This window comes from Centroberyx affinis, unplaced genomic scaffold (genome assembly GCF_046629955.1).
Source record: "Centroberyx affinis isolate AG114_WGS23_722 - 3 ecotype Tasmania unplaced genomic scaffold, CSIRO-AGI_Caff_v1 ptg000166l_1, whole genome shotgun sequence".
In the NCBI taxonomy this organism is placed as follows: domain Eukaryota; kingdom Metazoa; phylum Chordata; class Actinopteri; order Beryciformes; family Berycidae; genus Centroberyx; species Centroberyx affinis.
The window spans coordinates 70761-89039 of record NW_027278863.1 but is presented as its reverse complement, the minus strand read 5'-3'; the positions used below and the strand labels follow the sequence as shown (position 1 = coordinate 89039).

General features: G+C 39.3%; 3 protein-coding genes across 5 annotated transcripts; all 3 read left to right on the top strand.

Moving 5' to 3' along the window:
• Positions 1 to 1066: 1066 nt before the first annotated feature.
• Positions 1067 to 4384, top strand: LOC139655834 (protein FAM237A-like). Its single transcript, XM_071533206.1, has 3 exons — positions 1067 to 1147; positions 2473 to 2857; positions 4242 to 4384. Exons 1-3 carry the CDS (start codon positions 1067 to 1069, stop codon positions 4382 to 4384), a joined length of 609 nt encoding a protein of 202 aa, XP_071389307.1.
• Positions 4385 to 4973: 589 nt separating this feature from the next.
• On the top strand, positions 4974 to 11104 carry casp10 (caspase 10, apoptosis-related cysteine peptidase). Of its 3 annotated transcripts, none has more exons than XM_071533512.1 (13): positions 4974 to 5143; positions 6013 to 6299; positions 6510 to 6615; positions 7073 to 7208; positions 7336 to 7421; positions 7580 to 7628; positions 8207 to 8256; positions 8384 to 8414; positions 8523 to 8627; positions 8778 to 8875; positions 8988 to 9108; positions 9258 to 9756; positions 10242 to 11104. In XM_071533512.1, the coding sequence occupies exons 2-13, from the start codon at positions 6016 to 6018 to the stop codon at positions 10423 to 10425; spliced, it is 1749 nt and encodes a 582-aa protein (XP_071389613.1). In that variant the 5' UTR covers positions 4974 to 5143; positions 6013 to 6015; the 3' UTR covers positions 10426 to 11104. The 3 variants fall into 3 exon arrangements, with proteins under 3 accessions (XP_071389613.1, XP_071389606.1, XP_071389622.1); XM_071533505.1 differs by having other exon boundaries at positions 8174 to 8256; positions 10242 to 11103; XM_071533521.1 differs by lacking the exon at positions 4974 to 5143 and having other exon boundaries at positions 6004 to 6299; positions 8174 to 8256.
• A 484-nt stretch (positions 11105 to 11588) lies between these two features.
• Positions 11589 to 16907, top strand: prkra (protein kinase, interferon-inducible double stranded RNA dependent activator). Its single transcript, XM_071533553.1, has 8 exons — positions 11589 to 11789; positions 12949 to 13124; positions 13938 to 14019; positions 14195 to 14273; positions 14660 to 14777; positions 14888 to 14982; positions 15079 to 15241; positions 15381 to 16907. The coding sequence occupies exons 1-8, from the start codon at positions 11737 to 11739 to the stop codon at positions 15536 to 15538; spliced, it is 924 nt and encodes a 307-aa protein (XP_071389654.1). The 5' UTR covers positions 11589 to 11736; the 3' UTR covers positions 15539 to 16907.
• The last annotated feature ends 1372 nt before the right edge of the window (positions 16908 to 18279 follow it).

The following is an 18279-nucleotide window of genomic DNA, read 5'->3' as shown; positions in this document are numbered from 1 at the left end:
CCTATTAGAGCCTGCGAATGGCCCGCAGTTTCCTGAGAGGAAATCATAATGGGGGTTTAGGGATTTGATTCCCTCCAGCTCGTCCATGCTACCAAGACACCTTAGATAAAAACATTGATCAGTAGTTCATGTTATGACTTAAAGGAAGGGCCAGTAGCTTTTTTTTTCTCCACATGACCAGGCTGATCATGGGTGGTGTGTAGAACAAACTGTGAACTTAAGTTTGGAAATGTCTTTCCCTCGTCGCACATGCACACTAAACAAAACAGAACTGTTATTTGTAACATCTAATTTGTCGTGAACTTCCTGTCTATAAGCACTCTAGCATTACATTGTGAACTTTAATATGAATATTAAAATGGTATTTGCCAGCATTTTGGTCGTGGAGCGGAGAGTCTGTCGTAGCCTATATACTGCCTTCCTGCGTCATCACCAGAATGAATGATTGAGTGAGAAACCAACCCAGCACATTTATCGGTGGCCTCTCCCTAGGAAAGCAATTACATTTTAGATCAGGCATGCATGTGACATTTCAGTAAAAGCATAGAAACACGACTCACGCACCACTCTCAGGTGCACTACTCATCACTGAGCTTGTTTTTCACACATATCAGAACTTCCCAAGATGGTCCAGAGGTCAAATTGCCTGTATTTTCTCCTGTTTTTTTTTTTTTTTTTTTTTTTTTTTTTTTTTTTTTTTTCTTGAACTCAAAAGTTATGTACTGAGAATGCATTCTTCAATTTAGCACAATATACTGTATGGTATAGTACAGTGCAGCTCTGACTGAGGACTCAGTAATCCCCAAAAACAGCCGTAAATGGGAGATAAACTATGGCCAGGAAAATAAAAGGCTGTCTTTTAAGTGAGCCACAAACACAGATTGGTTTTCTTTAGTAACTTCAAAGTAAAGACGGCTTCTTTGACCCAGTGGAGCCCCCACGGGGTCAGAGTCTGTCTCTGTAGCATCAGAAGCAGCTTGATGTAAAAGTAGGCTTCAACTTCTGTTGTTGCAGTTACAAGGCCATACTGCAAAACCCTTCAATTTTGATTTGCTTTTTCTGTAGCATGATAACAGGGAAGCTCCAACCTCCCATTCTTAGCGAGAATCTGGGGGAAGGTGCCCTGCCCATGCGGCATTTCAGCACTGTCTGGTCCAGGGAACTGAACCAGCAACCACTGCCCCCCACCCCCTCCCCGCTGCCCTACTGATTCACAGTTAGTGCCGGTATAAACCAGCATTGTAGTTGAGTATCTCTGTAATTACTGCCCAGACTTGTCTGTGCAAATGTTTTCTATTAGATTTTTTCATAGAAATATTTACAGCATTAAATTGTAGGCTGGTTTAAACGAAATGTGCGTAAATCGAGTGTTGTTTTGTTCATGCAAATATTCATGCAAACGAATTATTAAGCTCCACGGGGAGATTTTGTCTTGAAAATAATAAATAATGAGCTGAAGAGAATCAAATAATTACAGTTACGTAATAATTATCCAATAATTACAAACAAAATAGAATGTAAATTTAAAAGATAAATATTTGTTTGAGTCTGGATCTAAGAGTGTTTACATGGTGATTATGCAGCAAACGCATTAAAGGGTTGCTCTAAGGTGAAAAACAAACAAAAAAAACCCAAACATTATTTAGGTTGCAACAATCAGAAAAGTGGCCATTACTATTGCTCGCTGATGAACCCTTCGCCCGTCCCCCTTGAAAGACTCTGACGTCGATTTAAGACTTAACACAGTTATCAAACTCCCAACAACACAAGTCCTGTTTTTCACTTGTTGTATTCTGTCAGCTTTTATGGTAAGTGTTACCTCCTTCCTCTGGAAGATAGTCTTATTGCACTTTACATATATTTTATATTTACTGGGGGGTCTGCTTTATAGCCTATAGCCATTTGATTGTGCATAGCTGTTGATTGTTCTTATAAAATGTATTTACAGTCTAACCAGTAATGATTAGTACAACTGCTGTCTACGTTTGCGTTTTCTAGTTAATTAGGCCTGCTCTGCATAATTGATTGTGCACAGCTATTGGGTGTTGTTGCTAGTGTTTAGTGTCAGGCGAATTACATTGTAGCCACTAATGTAAATTATCAAATACTAAGACCTGGGCCAATATTCAAGTAGCCTGGTTTGTAGATGTAGTCTGCTGTATTGCATTTCTCTCTATAATTGAGTTTTTATCAAAGCCCAACTAAGTCTATGTATGAGCCTTCAGACTGGCCTCATTGTCTTTCAAAAATATATTTGCATTTTAACCTCGTCAGATAAATTACATAAAACATTAATTCTGTGAAATGTATTCTGAGCCGAGCACATGACTTTCAGCGTCATATACAGTATATAGCCTATCTATCTATAGGCCTAATGAACAAATTATGTATACAGTATAGTGAATATTAATGATAGTGAAGCTCTAGTGTAGAACAGAGTTATTTCTCCTGCTGTGTATTTGTCCCCTGCAGATGGACTCCATGTTGCTGAACATACCTGTGGCCATCGTGCTGCTGAGCTGGCTGTGCGCCGTGCCGCTTCAGGGCCAGAAGCCCGGCCAGGTGGACCCGCTGGCGTCCTACCGGGCTGACCCGCAGTGCTGGGACTCCTCCTCTGTCCTGCTGCTGGAGATGCGCTCCCCGAGGATCGCTGACACGGTGCCCGCCTTCTGGGACCTGATGGTGTTCCTCAAGTCGTCAGACAACAGGAAGCACACGGCGCTGTTCTGGGACCTGGCCCAGGTCTTCTGGAGCATCTATGTGGACTGCGTTCTGTCCAGGACCCACGGCCTGGGGAGGCGGCAGCTGAAACGGCCAACTGGGCAAATCACTGCTGTGCACTCCCTCATCACTGACAGTAAGTGTTGATGAGACTGATGCGGGTCAATCAATATTGCTATTCATCTCAATCTATCATAGGCTCCAGGACTTTATACTCATTTAAAGGAGAATACCGGTGTCATTTAGAGTTATAGCCCATCTACTACTATCTAGTTGACATTTTACAATGCATTGTGTAATTAGATTTTTTTTTTTTAGATTTTTTAACATTTACTGTTTGGGGATTTTTAAAATACAAACTTTATGTATAATTAACTTTGTGTCAAACCTACTTTGAATTAATTGCTTTCTCTGCCAACAAAGACGCTCTAGATAGAAAGACATGGATGTGACAATTAAGTTTGACATGTTTTTGAGTCATTATTTCTTGGGAGTGTCAGGTGACTGGCAGTAGGCAGAGGCTAACCAAAAAAACACCAAAGGGGGTGTAGCAGAAAAGAAACCACTTAAAGATTGGCCAGAGGTGGCGCTCGAGGCACAGTAAATTCATGATGAATTCGTCTCAATGGAGGATTTGTATAAACTCAGAAATTACTTTTCTAAAGAGTGTCCATAATATTCATATGAAATACACCCTAAATTATTGGGATAATAGCGTTTGTATTTACTAAATCATGAATAATTGATGAGGGAATCTCGCTAGTCTACAAGGCAAGGCTTTTGTCTTGTTTGATCTTTTGTGATGATCATTAGGCTAATGCACCTCAAATTTTACTAGAGCTACCAAACGATGACAGTAGAAAGATGACAAGTGATGTTTGCTGCGAAATGATATTTAAAATTCTGTACCAATGTAGAACACAATTTTTATTTACGAGCTACGAGCTTACGAGCATTGGTTAGCTATAATGCTAGGGAAGAATTTGGCCATGCAAGCTATAGTATTCAGAAATGTTCATTCCAAAACCATGGAAACACTGGGGTCTGATAGCTGTATATCTATATAATTTGGCATTTTAGCTATGTAGGCTAGTCCCATTCACACCTAGTCATTTTTTACCCATTTACCCTTACAGCGCCAGGGGGCGCGTATGATCCAGCGGTAACACTGAGAGTATGAAGTGACAAATCTCATCCCCATAATCAAGACTTAATGTTCACTGTGATGGATTATGTAGCTCGGGCAATTTTCATGTCTGTGGAAGTTATTAGGCTACAGTCAAGATATCTCCAACTAAGCTGAAATGAGAGGGGCAACCCAGACAATTTGCACAAACTTAAAAGCAAAAACAAAAAAACACCAGTATTATCCTTTAAAATGACCTATTTTTAATTGGTCCACTGACAATTAAATAATGCTACCTTGACATTTAATTCATTGTAAAATTTATTGTAAATTATGTCATACTTCTAGTCAAATCATGCTCAGTTGTTTGTGTATATATTTGTTTCCTTTATAGAGTCATTCAGGATTAAAAATTCACAAGCGAGCTTCTCCAGGCTGAAGCAGATCTCGCGGGCGTGGCTCAGTGTCAGGGTGCGGCGCCGGGGACACACCAAGACCCTGAAGAGCAAACCCAGACCAACCACACACAACCACTAATACTGTAATATTCCTATATTGTTCCTATAGGGACTATACTTTTTATGTGATATTTGTATATTATTCTTTTAAAATTCATTATAGGATTACTATAGTTTGAAGTAGGGTACAATAAATCCAGATGATCTCTATCCTGGCTTTGAGTTATGTGTCAGTGTCCTGTCAAATCTGAGCTGTTACGTGTATCCCAAAACAGTGGTTTCCACAGTGGGGTCCGGGGATAATTTTATAGAAATGACTGAATCTGTTATCAGTTGTCCAGTTCTGAACCAAATCACATTCAAGAACAAACTTATCAGGTGTGTGTGTGTGTGTGTGTGTGTGTGTGTGTGTGTGTGTGTGTGTGTGTGTGTGTGTGTGTGTGTGTGTGTGTGTGCGCGCGCGCGCGGTCCATGGTCTAATCCTATTATTTACAGTTGGGTCTAATGTGGTTGTATTTGGGGGTCCTTGACATAAGCCTCGTACACGATTGTCATAGCCTACCCTAGTTCCAAAGTTTTCAAATTCTGGGATCTCCTGTATGATACGTAAGGCCACGCGCCCTCCTGGTTTACTTTCGGTTTTTCACTTCCTCTCCAGCAGTCTCGGAAAAAGACGGCGACAGCGTATCAGCATAAAAACGGCTCCAAAGGATCTGTAAAGGATTCGAGTTGGCGATATAACACGATATAAAGTACAAATACCCTTCTCCGAGTATGTTTCACGAGTCGAAGTGGACGCGGTAGTGGCACATCTCAGACCTGTGGGGAACTCAAACAGGTAGCCTTGCGCAAGACGTTTGTTGTTGTTTTTAGGCTAAGTTACTAGAAAAATGTAGTAGCAGCTAAATCAAGTCGAAAAAATCGAGTGTAACCAAGGATATTGTGGCTATAGGCGAGGCTTGCGTTGAAGTAAGCATTGAAGTTACATGTCATGGCATGTTCCACCAGTGGTAGTATTAATAATACAGTTAGAGATCAGGATAATAAAAGTCTATAGTTGTATTTATTAATTAATTAATTTATTTATTTATTTTCATAAGAATCAACGTGCATACATTTCACATGTGTTGTTATGACCATAGAGGCCAGGTTATTCTGGTGAACTTTGAGATGAAGTTGAGATTTGTTGTTTTTCCTTTGGGACGGTTTCAGGGAGCAGTCTGGACTTCCTCTAGGCTTCTTTCTCTCTCTTTCTCTCTCTCTCTGTCTCTCTCTCTCTTTCTCTCTCTCACACGCGCACACACACACACACACACACACACACACACACTCATATGCACATATGCAAGGTATAAGGTTTAGGTAAAATCAGGGGCAAAGTGCAAACAAATTCATAGAAACATGTCCACGATGCAAATCAACAGAGAACATAGATATTAACATAGATATTGGTTGTAACGGTACAAATACGACTATCTCTGGTGGTCCCCACTCATTTGTGGAAGGAACTACAGTAAATAAATGAGGAAGAAAGGGAGGGAGGTGTTGAGTCATGAACTATTGCACAATCTGAATCCATCCATTTTCTATACCTGCTTATTGCTATTCAGGGTCACTGAATATCATCTGAGAGATGTTATGTATGAAATACCTGAATGAGTGTGACGGTACTGGGTAAAAAGATGTGTCATGTTGCTTTTGGTACAGGAAATGGATTTCCAGAAGCGTCTGTTGCAGGTGGGAGGCGCCCTGGGTAGGGATGACACACAAGCTTTAGTGTTTCTTTGCACTGAACTCCTGGACCGAGACCTGAGCTCAGTGCAGTCAGCCAAAGACCTCTTCTCTCTCCTGATGGATCGAGGCTTACTCTCAGCTCAGCAGCAGGACCTGCTGACTGATCTTCTCAGTACCATCAACCGCCACGACTTGGTCCGTAAACACGGTCTCAGCAACCAGATTCTATCTACAACCAGAAGCCACATTTCTCCTTACCGGTGAGAAGCCTAGACTGTTTCACTTCATGAAGCTGTTTTAGTTTGTAGAGAAACTATGTAAGAGAAATTGCTAATGTGGACGAATGTAAGCAAAGATAACATTACAAAAGACCTTAGAAACACCATTGTCTATATTTGCAGGCCTATGCCCAGGCCTCCTTTGAAAATCCACTCTCTCAGATTTATCTATACGCTTTTATTTAATTCCAGGAAGCTGCTATACAAACTTTCTGAGGATATTAATGGAAAGGATTTGCAAGACATCAAGTTCTTGTTGATGGAAAGACTCCCACGTAAAAAACTGGAAGAAAGTGTCGTAAGTGCATCCTCAGAATGTCATGCCTTAAAACCCAGGATAATTTGTTTTTATGAAAGGCAGTAATCACTGATGTAGTTAGTGGTAAAATCAAAGGTCATGTTAAGGCTAATCTCATGTAGCCACAGGGGTGTGAGAATATGTTAATCCAAACAAACATCATCATAAATAAACAAATCATATTTTACAGCAGCACTATAATGTCATAGTACGTTTTATTGTCTTTAAAATGCCTATTTTCATTCATCTTACATGAGGTTGATTTTATTTGTTATAATGTATACTTTTAATTTGGAATTAAGTTTTATATGGTGGTAGATAAACTCAATTTCACAAATTAAAAGGTAGGTAGATGAACTTACTCACCTATACCTAGCTGTAGTTTTCTACTATTGCATACAGTATACATCATAGTGTCTCTAGTGTAACTCTAGTGTACATTTTCTTAATTTCTCAGACTACACTGGAAGTCTTCCTGGAGATGGAGCGGAAAGATCTCTTTAGCAACACTAATCTAGACTTCCTGGAGGAGATAATCACACATGTCTGTCCCATGTTGAAAAAAACGATCAACCAGATTAAGGAACAGATGGGTACATATATTACAAATATTACTATGACTGCTGTGTAATTTGGATATCATCACCATCAAATTTATTATGTTATGATTAAAGATGTGTGTAAATCACTTTACAGTTTATTATTTTATTTTATCTACAGAGACTTACACCGGTCCTATAACCCAAGAGACGTGTGCAAGCCCCCCACGATCAAGATCTGTATCTGATCTTTCTGTGCCAAAGCTGGTAAAATGTTTCACAGTAGTTTGCCTCTCTTTGAGTTGCGTGCTACAATTATACCGTGACAATATCTCCACATCTCTTCATCCTCACATCTCATGTCACTGATACTTTATTCTTTCTGCGATGTCTGCTTCCCTCTCATCCGCCTTCTTTCCTATTAGACTCCTCCACCCATGGTTCCTGGAAGGCCTGCCTCATGTGAAATAGCAGGTAAAGTGAGTTCTTATAAAATGTCTGGCTACTGAGTGTGTTTGCATGCACAGAGTGATCCAGATAGCTGCTCACATCCTGCATCAGTTGTTTATATGAAGGGTTTCATTCCAAAACACTGGAATTTGGGAAAATGTTGCAACCTGAAATTCCTCAGTCAATATTTAAAAATACAGATGATTCTATCCTCAAAAACATAGCAAAGGTATTATGATGTGTAGATATACAGTCATCTTGGTCACAGTATATCTTTACCTTTAACTTTAATAGTGTGCTTTATGCCAGTAATCATTTTGTGAGAGTTGGTGTGTGTTTTTTTTCAAATGATGGATATCTCATTTTGAAATAAACTCTTCATTTGCATGTTAATATCCTGATCACAAATATCCCAGATTCTAATACTTTGAATATGAGCGAATCCCAGCTTTTGTAAATGAAGCGTTACATTTACATGCACCAACTGTTAGAGGGAATTGCTCAATATTCTGCAATATTGACATACACGTCAACCTGCTTATGCTGTACATATGTTGTACTTTCTAAAGGTTTTGATCATCAGTGTTCTTATTCCAATGAAGCTCTTCTTCCACCTTCCTACTTCTCTGCAAATGTGCAGTCATCGGCTCAGGTGAAAATCTGTTAGGTCGCCGGCATAATATTCAACCACTGGGACATATCATAAACAAAAAGGGCAAGGTGTGACATTCCTTCTCATCTTTAACCCTCAGTTTTAATTCCTTTTGTATTCCATACAGTCTTCCATGAATCATTCCAACACCTCTCTGGGTGAGTTTGACATTGGGCTGGTTGTTTTACAGCTGTATCCTGGTATTTAAGTACAGGGCAGTAGATTAATCTATTCTGTATTTGTATCTTTTTTTATTGCTTTCGTAGATTTCCCAAAGGTCTCAGGTTCTACAGATGAGGCACTGCTACATGGACTGAGAGGCACCAAGGGGCACCTAAGCACCAAAACAAGCAATGCTGCTGTCTCCAAAGGTCATTATAAGGATTTCCAGCGCCTAGCTATGGGTGGACCTACATGACAAACCTTGAATATCTATAATTTTCATTCCTATGCAAATGTGATCAATGTCTTTGCATTTCTAATCAGTACCCCTCCATATTCTGTAATCATCTGTCCCATAGAGAAACGTGATGTGGAAGCAGTGTCGACCTCAGAAAACCAGATGACCTCTAAAAACCAGAGCTTTGGCCAAGTACAAACTACAAGTACAAAAGAAGAGGTGGCTGATTTCTTTATGCAAATACCTTTGCTCATGCCTGAGCTTTAGTATGAATACTGCTGAACAAAACAGTGTAATCCTGTCTTATTGTCTTGTTGATTTCTGACTGTAGGGTTTGCGACAGTATCCTATGACAAGTGAACTGAGAGGTGTCTGCTTAGTAGTTAACAACTTTGACTTCAAGGACTCCGTAAAGCAACTCAACAATCGTGAGGGAACCCAGATTGATGAAGGTGAGGCTAATTTCAATTAATTCTGGAAATAATTCCATCTCAAATGTAAAATTTGTGCCAATATTCCATTCCTTATCTGTGTGTACGTGTGCATATGTTTGCTTGCGTGTGCATCCGTGTGTGTGTGTGTGTGTTGTTGTGTCTTCCAGAATGTCTGGAGGGTGTGTTTAAGTGGCTGGGCTTTGAGATGCAGATAAAGAATGACTGTACGAGGGATCAGATCCTGTCTGTGGTGCAGGAGCTCCGCAGCAGGGACCACAGTCAGATGGACTGCCTGGTCTGCTGCATTCTCAGCCATGGCCAGGAGGGAAGTGTGTATGGTGTGGACGGCCAGGCCGTCCAGCTCAGACAGCTCACAGAGCCTTTCACTGGATCGCAGTGCCCCTCTCTGACTGGAAAACCCAAGCTGTTCTTCATCCAGGCCTGCCAGGGCACCGACGAGCAGCAGCCGGTCCACATCCAGACCGACGGCCCTGGACCCAGCGCTGTTTGCAGTGATGCTGTCATACCTAAAGACTCCATTCCGTCTAGTGCAGATTTCTTAATGAGCATGGCCACTGTTCCTCATTTCGTCTCCTTCAGAGACAGGAAGCTAGGCACTTGGTTCATCCAGTCGTTGTGCGAAAACCTGGTCCAGATGGTGCCCAGGTTAGTGAAAAGAAATATCTATATAGATGGATATGCTAAGATGATGTGCATTTGAGTTATTGCTGTGAAATATATCCGTAGTACAGTATATACTATATCTATATACATACAGACATATATATAAGGCTTGGAGCCAGAAGAGCGTAACATTTTGGATATCTGGAGATCTACTGTATACATCAAGTAAAAGCCCTTGAGGAGATCTAGTTTGTAGTGTGTCTCCTTGTGAATTTATATGATGACATTATTATTATCAAAAGATATTTACAACAGTTCAGATCAAAGTTAGGTCCTCTTTTTTGTTTTGGGTCTTATGTAAAGTTTGTAAACTTGCTTACGCCCCTCTGGCTCCAAGCCTTTGATGTGTATTAGAGAATAATTAAATGAATTAGAATTAATTAATTAAAATAATTTATTAATAATAATTACAAGTTACATTGATAGTTTGCAACTCATTATCTCACTAAGTGTTTCATTTTCACCAGAGGGTACGACCTATTGTCTATCCTGACAAAAGTGAATGCGGATGTCAGCCAGAAGACGGACTCCAAGGGTCAGAAGAAGCAGATGCCCCAGCCAATGTTCTCACTCAGGAAGAAAGTGGTTCTTCCAATCCCAGAAGCCTCTGCTCCCATCCTGCCTAATGCATCTGCAGCTCAGGATCCCTGAGAGATGAGCGTCATTCATACACTCACTGTTTACATTTTTAAATCCGTTAGAAAAAAAATTACAGAAATTACAGAATTGTAATACCCAAAATTTTGATATTTTTTTAAAAACGGGGTGAAAAAAAACAAACATGATATGCAATATTTTCTATGAATTGTACAACCCCAATCATGTACATTGATCCAGGATGAAATGCAGCATGCTTCTGATTTTAAAATGTTATTTTTCTTTCATTATGGTATCTAAAAACACATGGACACAACATTATTACTGTTCAAGTTATAATACAACAGAATTGAATTTAGCCATATTCGTATGGTTGTGACACAATTATATGAATCCAAGAAACATTTCAAGCAGCTGAAATACATCAAGTTTGCATCGATCAAACATCAAATCTTGAATAAAACATTTACACCTGGTCTTCCCAAATTTGTTTCAGAATGTTGTAAAAATATTTTGAGATTTAGGCCTATGTCATGTTAATTAAATTTGTTAATGTATGAAAAAATTAAAAACCCATTAAAATCATTGCACTCATAACTTCATAACTTGCTGGATCTTTAACCTACAGGTTTAAATAATCGAATTCAACTCTTAAACATGACAACCTTGAAATTACCTTAATGACTCAATGGTTCTGACACACACACTCACACACACTCTACACATAATCTACAGTTTGGTGCACACCAGAAAGCCATGTTTGTTAAGCACCAAATGCGGCAAATTTGTATTTGTGAATCAAGTAATTTAATAGTAAAGCATCAACTCCTTAAACGGCAGGAAGCTGCTACATCAGTATTGTTTTGTTTTACTCTAATCTTACAATGTAAAGACCTTTATGTTCAAATGGTTCTGAGTAATTCCACAAATAATTTCTAGTAGCATTCGTAATCTGATTGATTCATTTTTACAGTGACTGCAACTGTTAAGTTTTTTTGGGGGTAAAATTGATATTACTGTCACATGTTAGCCTGATCATAGTTAGTATACTAACTAGCCTATGTAATAGCAACAGCACATTTTTACACAGCTTTTGTTAAGCTCATCACCTGATACCAAAGTGAAATACCAGCATCAATAGATGGCAGTAAAGTTTCTTCCAACACTGTGATAAATTGACCCCGGTGGTGACCCGGATGTTGATAAGCTGTCAAGTGAACATCGGCAGCTCCCGGCCCAGCTACAATGAAGAGTTGCTAACATTAGTCCACTTAGTAAAATATCTCAAAGTAGTGCTTGTGTTTTTTTACATTTACCAGCAAAACGATTCTTCAGTTAGGCTGCTAACGTTAGATAATTGGAAACATGTCTCAAGAGGGATATCAGTCAACAGCAATACGAACCACACTCAACACGAGGTTAGACATTTCATTCTACCTGTAGTGTCTGTCCACTGAAACTGAAACAGTACCACTGGTTTAATCAGGGTGTCTCCAGGCCTATAAACTCTGAAAATACGTTCGAGTGAATTATATAAAATCTCGGTCTGAATCACACTGCGATAGGTTTTTAACATGTTGTTTGGTTGGTGTAACTTACTGTTTGTCTAGCGAGAAATAGCATAATATTCTGACAGGTCTGCTTTTTCACGTTTCGGCTTCATCTTTTGTTGGTAAACTGGTCTTCTGTTATTCCAACTGCCACTGAAAGCAATTAAAATGTATCAAATTTAACTTCAGTGACCTGCAGATACCCTGCTAAAATAATGTTAGCATCATTGCAGTCGGTTCACACTAGCTAGCTAACGTTAGAAAGCTAACCAATTTAGCTAGCTAGATTAATTTAGGATAGATGTCCAAACCCTCTGTGTCGGTGTCCTGCAATGCAATGTTAACATGTCCAAATGACTAGCAAAATCACCCCACGTATGTAATTTACGCTGTGTGTATTTGTTTCCGTTGACTAATACTCTTCAGTTTACAGCATAAGGTTATGAGTCTTATTCAGTTTGAGCTGAAGTCGTTCCATACGTTGTAACACGTCACCACATGACAAATTGTCACTCCATATGATAAGTGGGAAGTAGAGTGATGCAAATTTTAGCAAGTCAACCTATAAGATATGCAGTAATTATCCAGTTAGCTAGATAATATCTTAGTTTGGTATGGTAATATCAAGACTGCAGGCTATGGCCATAACCCTCATAAATGAACTACTCCTCCATACAAAGCTGAAATAGTTGTTTATATGGCACTAAAATGTCAATACCTGTGGGGAAAAAAACCCACCATTCAGTTACTAGATGATGTGACACAAATGAAGCTATTTTATCTCCTGTAACTAACATTCTATATTGCCACAATACTCTGAGTTTCAGTTAGTAGTCTTTTTGGAAAAATATTGTCATATGCTGCATCATTTTTCCCACACTATAATTAGCGTTTACCATTTGGCATCTTTTACATCTTGGTTTGTGACCAATCGTGATTTGCGTCTTGGCAATATGTACAACAATTATTTAATGTCAGCCATCCAATCATTATGTTCCTAGTTAACTTTGTGTATGGTTGTTCTTAGCTTGAATACACATCAACCGCAGAGGCCCAGCTCTGGTAAAACACCTATACAAATCCTGCATGAATACGGCACCAAAACTGGTAACCTTCCAGTGTATGTGATGGAGAAGGCTGAAGGGGAGGCTCACCAACCCAGTTTCATCTTCAGTGTGAAAATCGGAGAGGTTAGCTGCTCAGGTATGTTGCAGTCCTCCCTCTGCTGTGTTGATAGCAGCCTGTCAGCTGATGAAACCTTTGATTTTCAGTGAATATCGTGGGCCGCTCATTCAGGACGTTTTCGAGTCCCCATGGTCTTGTGGTGGTGTGGTCAGTTGTGTCTGTTGTTGCAGTATCCTTTCAGGTATATTCACTATATGCCCTGTTCTAATGGGGGTATTTCACTTTAGGTATAGAGCATTTACATATTGAGATATTCCATTTTGGTGTGTTTTTTTTAGCTAATTGTAACAGATTAGATGAAGCAAGCCTTAGACCAGTGCAGGTCCAGAGAAGAGGATGAGAAGAAAACACAACTTCATGAATGTGAAGATTCCCCCTGGCTTTTCCTAGAGGTAGCCTATGTGTTTGTTTATTTTGAAAAATTCACCAAAAAATTGCACAAATAACACAAGGTGGACATGAAAGAGTTGATCACCACACTTGACATGCCAACCAACCAACAAAATCAGTGTGCTCTGAAAAAGGCTTATGGGAACAACTCGCTTCAACAAGATTTCTCTGCATTTTTTTGTGAATTATGTTAAGTCCTTTCCTGTATCCTTTTAGGATTGATCTTTACTAATTTGTCTAGGATGGCACATGCATAATTGATTCAAGAAATCTTGTGTGCCGCCAGAATTCAGATTTCACTTTGGCTTACAGGTATATCTCTGACTGCCATTATGGGAGACATAGTGGCTTGAGATTACTGTACTTTTCATCTGGCTGTAAAATTAGTTCTGTAATACATTATATAATATGAACCATGCGCTTGATTTTGCCTGGTTTCAGGTCAAGGACCCAGTAAAAAAGCTGCCAAGCACCAGGCTGCAGAGGCTGCCCTGAGCGCTCTGCAGATAGACGTTGGAACGGTGTAAGTCGGCTCGAACCCTGTCTGTTATCTAGAACCACAGTGTTGCAATACACACAAACTGCTATGGGGGCATTACTGACAGCCTATAGCGAGTTCACTCGGCAAATTGATGTAAAGTAAGCCTCAGTATAAGTTTTTGCATGTTTGGTCACTGATTTGATCTCATTCCCAACAGGAACCTTCAAATGAAGTCTGAGAGTAACGGTGTTGCAGCAGAACCAAACGACCATCCCAACTCAGTGGGGATACTGCAGGTGTCTGAATCATAGCCATGACTGTCTGTGCTGCTTTTGTGTAATCTGTGTGTTTGTGTGCGTGTGTGTGTGTGCGTGTGTACACATCATTGTGTATATGAGCAGGTGTGTATATTCAATTGTTTGACGCCTTTTCCTGCCAAAATTGAGTTCTAAAAAACCTAAACCATAACTCTGAGGAACTAAATTTATTTACTTCTAGTCCACTTAGTTGCTTTAATTCTACGTGGTTGATAGGCAGCATGCAGCCATACAGAGCAGGTCCTGCATAGGAAAACGGTAACAGTGCTATTACGTAGGTGCTGAAAAAACAATACACTAATACAGTTCTTTACTATCCTCCCTGTGCTATTTTTTTAGTCTCTTAATTTGACCATTCATTTTAGGAGCTAGCGTTGCAGAGAGGATGGCGTCTTCCTGAATACACAGTTCTGATGGAAGCTGGGCCGCCACACAAGAGGGAATTCACGGTCACTTGTCGAATGGAATCCCTGTCAGAGATGGGTACGGATGCATTTGAGACGGTCATATAGAAGGATTTAAATAGATTTACAAGTGTCTGCCATTTCAAATTGTTCAGCTGGTCAATTAGTCAATCTAATGTTTTTGTACAGCTGTGGGAAATTCAAAAAAGGCAGCAAAAAAACTAGCTGCAGAGAAGATGGTGGCAAAGCTTCAGAGTCTGTCAGGCTGTTCTGAAATCACATGGGTATGTCAAATATTTATTATATAACATTGTTTTATGTTAATTAGCCACAAATCTATAATTTACACTTGTTTTATTGTTTTAAATGGACCTTTTCAGACTCCTAAGCCCAGTGTCCGATTTGAGAATTTAAGGAACTCGTCAGCGGAGAAGATATCTTTACTGAGAAGAAACCCGCTGAGCATTCCCAACACAGATTACATCCAGATGATGCTGGAGCTGTCGAAGGAGCAGGGCTTCGAGGTCACATACTTTGACATTGGTAAGATTACACACACACCGCACCTGTGTTTCTCAGTTGCTAAGATGAACACGACATCGCTATGCGTTTGACGTTGGCGAGAACCAAACGACCAGCGCTGTCCCTGTTGTATTGTAAAGTGTGTGATTGTGCTTGGCAGATGAGCTGACGGTGAACGGCCAGTACCAGTGCCTGGCGGAGTTGTCCACCTCCCCGGTCACTGTGTGCCACGGCACAGGCATCTCCTGCGGCAACGCGCACAACGATGCAGCGCACAGCGCCCTTCAGTATATCAAGATCATGGCCTCCATCAAATAAACCATCGCAATCAAAAGCAAGGGATATCATACAATGTAACAACATAATGATGGGGTAGATTGTTTTTTCCCACTAGTCTTCCTATCCATGGACGCTTTGAGGTCAAGATATTTTTTTATAATTATGTACAGTACTGTGCAAAAGTCTTAAGCACCTAAGAGTTTTTATATAAATTAGATGTTTATTCATTTTTTTCTGCATCAGTGTGTCAGTAGACTGCTCTTTATAGTACATTTTTTGATATTTAGAAACTTTTCATTTAATTATTTTTGAAAGCATCTTCGCTTTTCTTTTTTTCTTTTACATGTGCCTAAGACTTTTGCATAGTACTGTATATCATAAAGAAGATCATGTTCCGCAGCTATTGAAGGTGCTTTGACCTGAATCATGCACCTTCTGGAAGAGTGTTTGTGAGGAGAAAAAGTGTAAGTGTAAGAATCAAATCACAAATTGAATTTTTTCATGAAATTGTTAGGGTGCCATCATGTTTTATTTCATATGTCCAAAATGTTGAAGCAAATGTACATGTGTAAATGAAATAGGAACATAAAACACTGTAAAGTACAAAACACTTCCTTACCTTTTTAGATGCTTAGTTCAAGCTATGACAGTGCTTGATTCTTTTTTTTTTCCCTCTATATTTTTTAGTACCATAATTATTACAAAATGGGTGCAGCAGTGATATCTCTTATTTACTCCTGCTCACATGCAGTGATTTATAGCTCAATATGTTACCTTAGTGGAAATGTTTTGGCTTCTGTTTACCTTATTATATTGGGCAGATGAAGAGGTTTTCAGCTTTCAGTGTACTTTCAATGTACTTTTTAGTCCACGTTGTATTTCTCTCCAGCTATGTATTGAGCTGTACGTCATCAGACTGTCGATAGAAAGTGTTCAACTTTGCTTTACTGCAGAGCTTCCTACCTATTTGTTAATCTGGTTGATTAATGAACAAAAGCCACCCATAAGATGTTTTAAAAATACTAAGTTAAATGTGATTGAAAAGGAGAAACAGAAGTTATTATTTTGACATTTTCTTACCTTCTTCTGTTTTTTTTTAATGATGGTCTGCAGTTTGATCTGCAGCTGGTTGGAATGACCCTTCTTTTTTTTTTTTTTTCTTTTTTTTCTTTTTTTTTCCCCCAGTACCTACCGTTCCATCTGTCAGTGTGTGATCTATGTACCCAGCTGTCTTTATCTGGTTGATTTTTCAAAGTAGATAATGACATTTGCTTCATACTTTACTTTTTGTGTGACACTTAATATTACTGCTGATGTATTCCCATTTTGCTGGTGTCATCCCATTATTTGCAGTGTGCCTCATAGTACTTAAAAGTGAAGTGTGTGATATATTTAATAAATTGACTGAACGGTGTCTTCTACTGTATAAAGCGAACCCTTGTAGCAGCAAGAAGATGTATATTTAGGTCTTGTGGTGTTGGGGCCTTATTGAATGAAACATCTAATGAAACCCAAGCCAGGTTTTTATCATCCTACTTAAATAGTACAAGGGACCGCTACACCAGGTTCTGTGTACTGGCAACTGTCTTTAATGTGGGGCGGTCTTGATTTGTGCACTAAAAGACAAATCTTACAAAGCTGGAGACAGCAGAGTCAAGACTTTATGTTATCAAGAGGCAAATACTTGAGTTGATCCTTTGACTGAATATGACACTGACTTTGTGGACACATTGACTGTATATGTGGATGTGAAAGTCCAATCATTTTTTAAGCACACAAAGCCAATCTATAATTAATTGTCGTAAGAGTCACTCTGGGTTTTACTTGTTAATGAGATCATAGATTAGAGTTGGTTTTCTGATTTCTAGTTTTGGGAGAGAGTATGTTTTTTTTATCAATAGTGATTCAGGTTTCTCAGATCATATGAATAACATGAATTGCTTTAAGCACATTAGATGTACCTCTTGATGGAATAAAATGATGCTAGCAATAGGTAGTAGATGGGCTTTAATGACAGCCAGTAGTCCTAAGAGAAGCCACACACTCATCAACCTCAGCTGAGTTTTACAGTTTTATTAGAACAAGCACTATGTAGCAGCAGTGTACAGTGTTCATGGAAAGATATGTACTTATTAAAATTGCACTTTAGAAGGTACCCATTAGCAAATGGATTTAAAGAACTGAGCTGACACAGTGCGTAGTGATGCATGTCAGTCCGAAAACACAAAAAGATGAAAGTCCAATTGAGAAAACAAAACCTTTTAGTAAGGCATTTGCAACATTCATTGGCAGGCTATGTTGTTTTAAACATGCAGGTAGAACAGCTGATGAACTTCTTTAGGAAGGTAATGACGGTCTGTCCTACTGTGATGAAACAAGAAAGCGTCAGGAAGTTTCATGTTTTTGTTTTTTTCCTCTCTCTAATCTACAACACCACACACTACGCAATGCAATGCCCTATCCTCCAGACAGAACTGGTGTAAATCAATTGTGTTTTTTAAAAAAGGAAATCACATTGTCTGTCCACTGAAGTAGGGGGAAAAGGAATCTGCTATTGCAATAGTGACCCATCATGTAAATGTACTGTATTTACAGTGATCACCAAAACGGACATTGGTTACATGTCGGGGTAGAGGAGCAATGCAGAACATCATTAGCGCTCCAAACATTTTACAATCAGATATACAATTATTTCCCTTATCCAGTGTAAAGACATCTCCCTAAAAGACTTACATTAGATGATACATTTTGTCCACAGCTAGTTCCTCATATGCCGTCTA